Consider the following 10,156-nt stretch of genomic DNA (forward strand, 5'->3'; position numbering starts at 1 on the left):
TGATGATAACTGTGAGCTGATGTTGACATTTATCATTATCATCATTAATTAATTTATTTCCCAATATTCTTAATGTGAACTATACTGTTATGGTTATTGTTAATTTCATTGTATTTGTAAGTTTCATTGGAAAGGGCTTTACTATTTTTTTATTTATAATCATTATGAATAATCATCAATTGCATAAGTGTCAACATTATCATTATCATTGATCAGTCATCATCTCTTTTCACTAACATTGATCAGTCATTATGAGGCATCAATGTCCTCATAATTATTAGCAAAAGTATCATTTTCTTATCTTTTTCTCTCATGGTTTCTTTCATCACTGTAATTATAGATATTGTTATTGTCGTCGTTGTTGTTATTATTATGATTATGATTATTATTATTATTATTATTATTATTATTATTATTATTATTATTATTATTATTATTATTATTATTATTATTATTATTATTATTATTATTATTATTATTATTATTGTTAGTAGTTATTATTGTTGTTATTATTATTATTTTTTATATTTCTTTTCTTTTTTTATTGCTGTTATTATTATTGTTATTGTTTTTGCTATTGTTTTTTTGATGATGATGATGATGATGATGATGATGATGATGATGATGATGATGATGATGATGATGATGATGATGATGATGATGATGATGATGATGATGATGATGATGATGATGATGATGATGATGATGATGATGATGATGATGATGATGATTTTTTTGGTTTTATTATTGTTAATAATAATAATATTATTATTATTGTTATCATCATTGTCTCTACTGTTGATTCTTGTTACTTTCTCATTATTATTATTATAATAATTATTAATACCATCAATATACTGTTACTAGAATTATACCCCTTTTCTTAATATCCTTTAAATCTTATTAATGGTTGCCTTTTACTCCACTAACACTTTTAGGCTAATGTGTTCAAATGTTGATGAGTAGTATTTTTACATTGCTGGCAACCTTTGGACTGAGTTTCCATGTAGACTACAGCATGGAGTTTGTGTGGCCCCACTGCACCTATCAAGGGCCATTAGGGGAAGGTGGCTGGGCGTGGCTCCTGGAGGGGAGGGCAGAGAGTTATGGACCGTGTTGGGGGGGAATGGGAAATCAGAAGGCCTCTTGTCTGGGTGCCGTGTGGTGGTGTGGTTTTGTTTTTGTGCTGTGAGAGGTGTTGCTGTTATTATTATTGTTATTATTTATGTGGCGGTGTGATGACTTTATGAGTAGCGATTTCAAAGTTGCAGTTTTTTATTTAATTAGCAGAATTGTGTAGTGAGCAAGATCTGTAGAGATGGATATAGATTTCAGTGTAAATTATTAGGGTCTGTTGTAATTTATTTGAAATTGATCTGTGAGAATATTGGTACGAGTTTGATATGGTATTAGTTGTGATAAATTCTTTATAGAATTTGAAAACTGAGTGGACAATATGGTTAGGGACCATTGGAATATGGAGCATTTTAAGTGTCCATTTAACTGTCCATGAATTAAAATGTACTTCAATAACTTATATTTCCCTTTTTTTTTCATTGTTTTATTAGACAAGAATGATATCAGTAGTTCATAGTAGGTAAGGTGATAGGAAACTATATAATATTAGTAGTGAATAGCTGTGCCAAATACTAAGGCCATGCCTGCTGAGGACTTGGAGGCTATCATGAATGTGAGGGTATTGGAAAGGAAAGTCGTTACCCTTGAGACTCAAATTCAAGATTTGAAATTTCGAATAATTTCCAATGAACGGAAAGTTGCAGAAGAGAAGAGACGCAAGCTTGGTAATGTTGTGCCTTTAGTATAGTATCACTGAACTTGATTTAGAATGATTAGACTTTGATAAATTGGTTTTGGAAGATGGTTTGTACATTTCTTAAAAAAAAAATTATTGATGTAAGAAAAATACTTAGTAACATCAGAATACTAGTTTGTTAATACTGTTAGACAGAAACCTGTTTAGATGTCATATGCATGTGAATTAATATTGTATATATTTTTTTTCACAGATTCAAAATTTAAACAGAAATTTAAGCAGCAGAGACTCCCAGCATGGCAGCCGATCCTCACAGCTGATACAGTCCTTCCAGCATTTTTCCTCATTGGTCTTCTGTTCATCCCCCTGGGGGTGGCTCTTCTCTACTTCTCAGAAAATGTGAGTAATGCCTTTTTATGGGCTTTGTGAGAAGATGAGCTTGGTTGCAAAGTTCTTTAATGGTAGTGAAGACGAGGATATCACATCGTATATTTATGGTAATGCGGTCTCAGCTAGATCTATGTGTGTTCTAAACATAACTAAAAAGACATACATATTTTGTTATTTCTCCAAAAGGTACAAGAGTTCCAGTTAGAGTACACAGATTGTGAGAGCATCTCCCATCAGTTAGCTGATGGAACAAAGAGGCAGTGTAAGGAAATTATAAAAGAAACTACTGATGTCTGCACGTGTCGCATTAACTTCAACATCTCAGAAACTTTTGAAAAGAATGTAAGATATGTTCATTTGGTTGTGTTTGTTTTCCAGCTATTTTCAAGTAATGGTGTATGATAATTAATGCATATATAAGGTTGCAAATCTTACAGCTTATAGTTTAGAGACGACTTAATATATAATTTACAATATTCCAGGTTTACCTTTACTACGGCTTAGATAACTTCTACCAAAATCATCGTCGCTATGTTAAGTCTAGGGATGATGACCAGTTGTTGGGAAGAGTAAACCCTACTGTTAACAGCGACTGCAAGCCTTTTGCAACTGATACTGATGATAAAATCTTTGCACCCTGTGGAGCAATTGCCAACTCAATGTTTAATGGTATAAAAATATATATATTTTTAATATTCTTTTATATGCATTATTATGTAGATTGACAGATACTGACATCATAAGTGTTTGTTCTTATATTTTTAACATGCAGACTGTTTTCTCAGACACGTTGAGGTTGTTCCGGAAGAAGGACGATGAAAACATAAAGTTGATCAAGAAAGGCATTGCTTGGCCCTCAGATAGGAAGTTGAAATTTAGAAATCCTGAAGGAGCCTTGAATGAGACTGGTGGTAAGAGGCTTGTTGATTCTGTTCTTTCCTGATTATATGAAAATTTAATAAGAGAGTGTGCAGGAGTGACTATGATTGATCTAGAATGGATTTGAACATGAGTAAGAGTCAGACTGAACATAGAGCTTGGATGAACAAATGAGTAAAAGATATGAGAGAGCGTTAATGAGTGAATAAGAGTGAATGGAGCGAGCAGCACCAAGTGGGGTAGAGAGAGGTGTAGAGGCAAATACTTTCTGTATTCATTTGTATATATCATTTTATTCATTGGCAGAAGGAGATCATTATTCCTAATTAATAGGGCTGTCATTATTTCTAATTTCTGTTAGTTTTACCAGCAGTTGTAAAGTATGGCAATGAAAGTACAAAGGACAGGCACTAAAAGACTTATTCTATCACTTTACAGCATTCAAAGACACTGTCAAGCCTCTCTACTGGACTCGTAGTGTATGGGAGCTTGACCTAGATGACCCTGATAATAATGGCTATAGGAATGAGGACTTGATTGTCTGGATGCGCAGTGCAGCTTTTCCCACCTTCCGTAAACTGTACCGCAAAATTGACCACAGCCAGGAGGGCTTTATCAATGGACTCCCTGCAGTATGTATAAATATTAGATTCTGATCAGTTAACCACAATGATGTTTAGATAATTTCATTCACCTCCTACTTTTCCCTTTTCTCTTTGGCCTTCATCTTCACTCTCTTCTTCCTCTTTCACTTTTGCCTATTCTTTTTTCTGTTCTTCTTGCATACAGGAATGCTTAAAGATAAATCTAAATATTTGTAAATTCATAGTTGACTGTCATAATGCACTTGGATATATAAGGGCAATAAAGATTTAATGTTTCTTTAACTAAGATATGTTATTCAGATATTTCCTCCTGTTTGAAGTGTCAGTTGTAAGTACTTTGTTAGCATTTATATTTCTGACATCAACCTAGATCAAACATCACCTCTCTTTTTTATAGGATCGTTACTATTTGGAGGTTGACTACAATTACCCAGTGGATTCATTCGGTGGCAAGAAGCGAATGATTCTCTCCACAACTAGCTTCTTGGGTGGCAAAAATAACTTCCTTGGTATTGCCTACATCACAGTGGGAGCTATTTGTCTCCTGCTTGGGATCATTTTCCTTATTATCCACATCAAATTTGGAAAGAGGTAAGTTGCAGGCTTGGTGATGGATATTTACGGTGAAAAGCACTTAGAATACAAATTAAAGGGACTGTCATGTACAAATGTTGGGTTAATAGTAAAATTTTTGTTATAGATTAGATGGGCAACTGTCTAATAATTGTGAAATGTGAGTGTGCTAAGCCAGTCGTGAAATAGGTGTAAAGAGAAGGTAAAAATTATGACTTGTAAAGTGACTTGCTATACTGAACATCATGTCTGTAAAGTAACTCTTTGGTGATATGTATAGGATCAAGAAAGGATGATGGATGTAAAAGAGAGTTCTATATTTTTAGTTACTTTTGTGTAAACTCATCTAAGAGCAAGGCAGTTTTTGGTATTTTTTTTTTAACAATTCACTATGGTTGATTTTATTATGTCAGGATTGTTTTCTTGATTATGTATGCTCATGACAATCCCCTTAAAGGATACATTGGGTGCAAGTATTGGAGTTTAGAGGTGATAGCTTGTAGTAGATAATGCTTGTGGAAAGCACAGTTGGTCATTTACATTGTTAGCACCATGTCCCAAGTATATAATACCTAATTCTAGTAAGTGTGCTATAATACTGTAACCATAGTTGATGATTATTGGTCAGCCTAATGCTTTCTTTGTTTTTATCTTGAATTCATACACCTCCCTTCTGTAGGTAATTGTAAAATATCTACAGAATTCATTTATTCTACAGCTAGGAAAAATTCATTTGTTTTCCACCCAATAATTTACCATGTTCCTTTATGAATTTCCATTCTTATATGCATTTTGACATATAAAGAAATAAGATGGCTTATGATCTTGCCTATATATGTGGTTACCTGTGCCCACTTACGTTCTATATTAATGGGTGCTGATAGATGAAGCTTACAAATGCTGTGCATAGCTAAATACTTTGAAGAATGAGGTTGCTTGTAAACCTGACACAACACAAACAAAATGACACATATGTCACAGCATAGTACCATAGACCACATAGTACCACAGATGCAAATCATGGTTTAAGATGCCAGAGCTCAGATCAACAAAAAAAAAAGTATTTTATAGAGAATGTAGAAATGGACAGTTTACCCTTAATTGGCGGGTGATATAATATTACATGTTTGTGGGAAAGGGTGGTAGGGGTAGTATGTCCAAGACTTGGGGGGGGGGGGGATGCACTATAGTATCAAGGGTCACTTTGCTACAGTTTTCTTGTTGTTTAGGATCATACTCAACAAAATTCATTATGATAACAGAACCAGTACAATACATTACATTGAATGACAACACAGCACAGTTCAGCGTAACGTAACACTGTGATGTTAAAATTTCTTTACATCACTTTGAATTTGTTCTCGCATTACTATTTGCTCAACAGTGTTGGGCAGCTAATTTTATAATGTCTACTCTTATTATTTATGAATGTTAAATGAAATAAAGGCAATGTAATACCCATTTTGGGTTTTTGATTCATGCTACAAGTAAGGTTATAAGAAAATAGTTTTACTGGTATTGCTTTCATTTCGTTTGATTTTACTAATGTGAGTTGAACTAACATGTCTAATAATATAAAGTGATGTTTTTCCATAAGGATGTGATATTGTATTTTGTCCTATTTCTATATATTACAACACCACAAAACGGAACAGTTTACAACAGTGAACACATATAATCACTAATATAAACAACACACATGCAGATGTAAACAACAGACAGATCCAGTATAACACATTACATTCACACACCCAGACACAAACAGTATACAAATGAAGCATAAGCAGTACACACAGACAGGCATGTAAGCAACACATATGCACATGCACATGCACATAGCATACACACTGCATGCACATAGCAAGCGTACCACACAGGCACTGCACAGGCACTGCACAGGCATTGTTCAGGCACTGCACAGGGACTGCACAGGCATTGCTCAGGCACTGAACAGGCACTGCACAGGCATTGCACAGGCACCATGTGCACATGCACACACACATGTACATGAACACACATTTGTGCACTTACACCACTTGCACTGCTCATATTCACTCACACACTCATTCACTCTAAAACTTTCAAAAATAAAAAGGTTTTCAAGAAAAAGCATGCTTGTTACACAAGTTTGCTTTGAAATGGAAGCTTTCAATTTAAGCACGCCACAAAGTATGGTGGAGCAAAAACTTTAATTCAAAATGTGATTTTTGCTTTTATATGATGGAGTGATTCAAGGAAGATTTCTAGGTATTTTAGGGAAGAGGGTGCTTGTAAGAAAGTGGACTCTGAGGAAGTTACCCAAAGCTTGGACGAGTTAGCTTAGGCTGTTGTAGGTAAGCTTAAATTTCTGTGGACTTAAACCTAAATAGCTAGCTGTTGCATTTTCAAGTAGAGTTCCATAGGTTGTTTGTTTAGACTTATTCATGTTCTCAATTGCATAGTAATATGAGGAAAACAGATGTAGAAGTTATTTGACTTAACAAATCATCGGTGTTAATTATGCAAGTTATTTTTTCTCTCTGTCATTTTATCTTGTTTCAACCCTGGGCTTCATTTTGAAGCTTAAGAGTAAAGAGAGATCAACAAGACAGTCTGGCGATTCCTTTTTTATTGTTGGTAAAATTCCAAGGGTGATTCCATATCATGCGAACTATCACCTTAGTCATTAATTTTCTCCCTACTTTCCTCCTTTTTGAGAATGACAACCTTCTGATATCCTGTGATGTTTTACATGGTTCAAACTCTAGTGTGATGTATGGTAGTTGCTTCTTCTCGTGTGTGATGCTGCATATTATTATACTTATTTTTTTATCGGGACAAAGATGCACTTGATTGGTGATGACTAAAGACAGGTTAATAGATGGTTAATGCCAATGTTATGATAATGGAAGGGTTTGTTATTAAAAAAAAAATATTGACATGGTAGTCATGATAATTATTTAAAAAACAGCAATTCTGTTCAGAATGTATTCAGTCATCCCCAAGCTGTTAAGTGCATCTTTGCTTCAGTAGGAAAATAAATTGAGTATAGTAAGGAATATATTTTAATGTTCTATATTGTAATTTTTGAAATTGACATTTCAACTAATCTGTATTTTTTAAATAATTTTTCAGGGCTGGTGATCAGCTGAGTATAAACCAGAACACGCCATACAGTGACTAGAAGAATTTTGTTTCATATGAAGTCATATCTTATTGTAAAATTTCCAAAGAAATGGAAGAGTTTCAGTGTTGGTAATAACAATTCGGAAACACGGTCTCTTTCATTTTTTTATTTATTTGACTATCATTTGTGATACCTGGATAAAGTGAGTTTGTTTTAGATTCTCAAATGCAGGACCAAAGAACTATGTGAGTACCAGTGATAGATAAGCTTTTTTCTTCTTATGGATTTTTTTTAATAAGAAATCCCAGATAATTTCTGTATAGCACATTCCCTTTTAATATATTTGCTGGGTAAGGTGACTTTTTCAGCATCAAATTTTATAAATTGCAGTTTAGTTATTTATTATATATCGTAAAATTGCAAGCCATAGCATTTAGGGAAAAAGTGAAATCTGTTATTTGTATATCACAATTTAGAGGTTCATTAGGTGGCTCTTGATGGTACTTGATACGTTTAAATGCTTCGTGAAAGGTAAGGATATTTCTTATGAAGCTTTCAAGTCGGCTTTACCCTCATAGCTTATAAAATTGCCCCAAGTATTGCCCTGCATATGCTAAGAAATGGTTTATTATGAAAAGATATAGCAGAAGTAAAGATAAATTAGTTGCATATTTTATTATAATTTTTATGAAAGGGTGCATTGAGAAATTTTCTTCTTTTTTCCCCATTTTTCATATTTCATCTCAGGGTTGAATTAGAGATTAAAATGAACTTAACTTTTATTGATTAATACAGACTATGATGCCATCACCTCAAAATTATGTTGCCATTTGTCCGAGGATAGGTTGTACTTAATGATTAAGAAGATAATATTTGAATAGTTACTATGAGACTCGGGTATTGGGGTTTTGGGTGCATTTGAGGCCACCTTGAATATTGGTTTTAGTAGATGGTAGACACTAGCCTTTGGTTCATTGTATTTTCATAGGTCGATTCTTGTTTATTTCATTATTGGTATTAAAAAAAAATATATAGGAGTTCTACACATGTGGTAATGAAGTTAAGTATTATGTTCTTAAATAATTGCTTTATTATTGATAAGGATCTTCTGATTATTTATTTTGCCAATAATTTTTTTTTTTTTTTATAAGGTCTTGAAAAGGGATCAGTATTATTTCTTTCTGGATATGCTATGACTCTGATTTTTATTTAGTTTGGGTGAAGTGGCCTTAAATATTAATTTTATGATAAAGCAAAAAAGAGAAAAAAAAAAAAATTGTAAAAAAAACAAATTGATTCTTCACAGAAATGTGAAGATAAATGAAGCATATTCACTGGTGCTTTACTCCTAATATTTTTTCCTTATGGCACCTGAAAATTTCTGTTTCAAAATCTTTCAGACACATAAAGAATAAAAGACTTGATTGGATTTAGCTTGCAGTGGAATATTTGTATATATGTATGGAGATACATACATATATACATACATATTTACATGCTTATAGGTAATCATAAAATATTTTTTTGTATTCTGAAATTTCATTGCACATAATTTGATTTTTATCTTTAAAAAGTCAGAACAAATACATAAAATATAAGTATTGTGGCTAATATTAATTTTCATTATAGCTTACAGCTGTAAATGTATATAAGAATATATAACCAGTTCACAGTGCCAGTATAAATATTCTATTATTATATGTGAGATACATAGCACATGCAATTTATGTTGAGCTGTGGCAAGAAGTATGCTTGTTATGGGTGGACATTACTAGGTCACTTATCAGAATGTGTAGGAACTTGCTATCATACTTCTTGCAACACAACTTAACCTTACATGTTTTTTTTATTTTTATTATTATCATAATTAATATTATATAAATAGTTTTTAATAATTTTTAGCAGACTGAAAATATTATAGTCATTGGTCATTTTCCTGTCAACTTTTCCTCATTTGCATATGGTATATATCATACAATGTGAAGACTTTTGTGTTTGTGATATGTATAGCAAAAAATACAATAGTTTATTTCATCAGTCTATTTAATGTAAAACATATATATTCTTGTTGAAGCAATGTGGTAGTAGTTAGTGTTGTAAAATGTTGCATTCCATATATTAGATGTTATAAAATATTTATGGTCACTTGACTAAAGGATTTCATGTATTCGTAAGATAAGATTTAAAATTTCTAAGGTAATACAAGAAAATTCTGATTTCAGATTCAAAAATGTGTAAAAATAAATTCTGACTATCTGTTGTCACGAAGGTTAGAAATTTTTTCACCTTTTCCTTTGTTTGATTATTTTCTATTTATTTGAATTTATATGTTCACTTCATTTCTTGTGTGTCTGATTTATGAATTTGAGGAGTGTAATTGTTTCATCTAGTCCAATAAAGTCTGTTGTATGAAAAGTATTTGTTTGAGGTGCTTGTTCCTTCCCAGCGGCTGTAAAGGTTTTCTTGTTCATTAAAATCATTAAAATGCCCACGTCTATGTTTTCTTGGAAGTAATTAATTAATGTAAGAATTATATATTTTTAGAAACATTTCATACTTCCACAGTAGGGACTTCGAGAAAGAAGTAAGTCCTTTATAAAATGTTCGGTTTCAGAACCATCTATCATAATTTAGCTTCGAATGCATGTTTCTGAAAACTGCCTGATTGAGAATTAAAATGAGTTAAATATTACACATATTGTAAAGTAATGATAAATGATGTCATCATATATCTAACAATGTAAATACACACACACACACACACACACACACACACACACACACACACACACACACACACACACACACACACACACACACACACACACA

At 32.5% G+C, this 10,156-nt stretch overlaps 1 protein-coding gene across 1 annotated transcript in view; it reads left to right on the forward strand.

The window, feature by feature from the left end:
* LOC119574290 (cell cycle control protein 50A-like) overlaps positions 1–9,742 on the forward strand; it is a 15,518-nt gene extending 5,776 nt beyond the window's left edge. The window contains exons 2-8 of the mRNA XM_037921484.1: positions 2,028–2,173; positions 2,351–2,506; positions 2,647–2,833; positions 2,950–3,075; positions 3,482–3,675; positions 4,046–4,239; positions 7,336–9,742. Of these exons, the coding sequence (XP_037777412.1) occupies positions 2,028–2,173; positions 2,351–2,506; positions 2,647–2,833; positions 2,950–3,075; positions 3,482–3,675; positions 4,046–4,239; positions 7,336–7,384 (1,052 nt within the window). The 3' untranslated portion in view covers positions 7,385–9,742. The remainder of the gene's footprint in view (positions 1–2,027; positions 2,174–2,350; positions 2,507–2,646; positions 2,834–2,949; positions 3,076–3,481; positions 3,676–4,045; positions 4,240–7,335) is intronic.
* The last annotated feature ends 414 nt before the right edge of the window (positions 9,743–10,156 follow it).

Source organism: Penaeus monodon, chromosome 6 (genome assembly GCF_015228065.2).
Source record: "Penaeus monodon isolate SGIC_2016 chromosome 6, NSTDA_Pmon_1, whole genome shotgun sequence".
NCBI lineage: Eukaryota > Metazoa > Arthropoda > Malacostraca > Decapoda > Penaeidae > Penaeus > Penaeus monodon.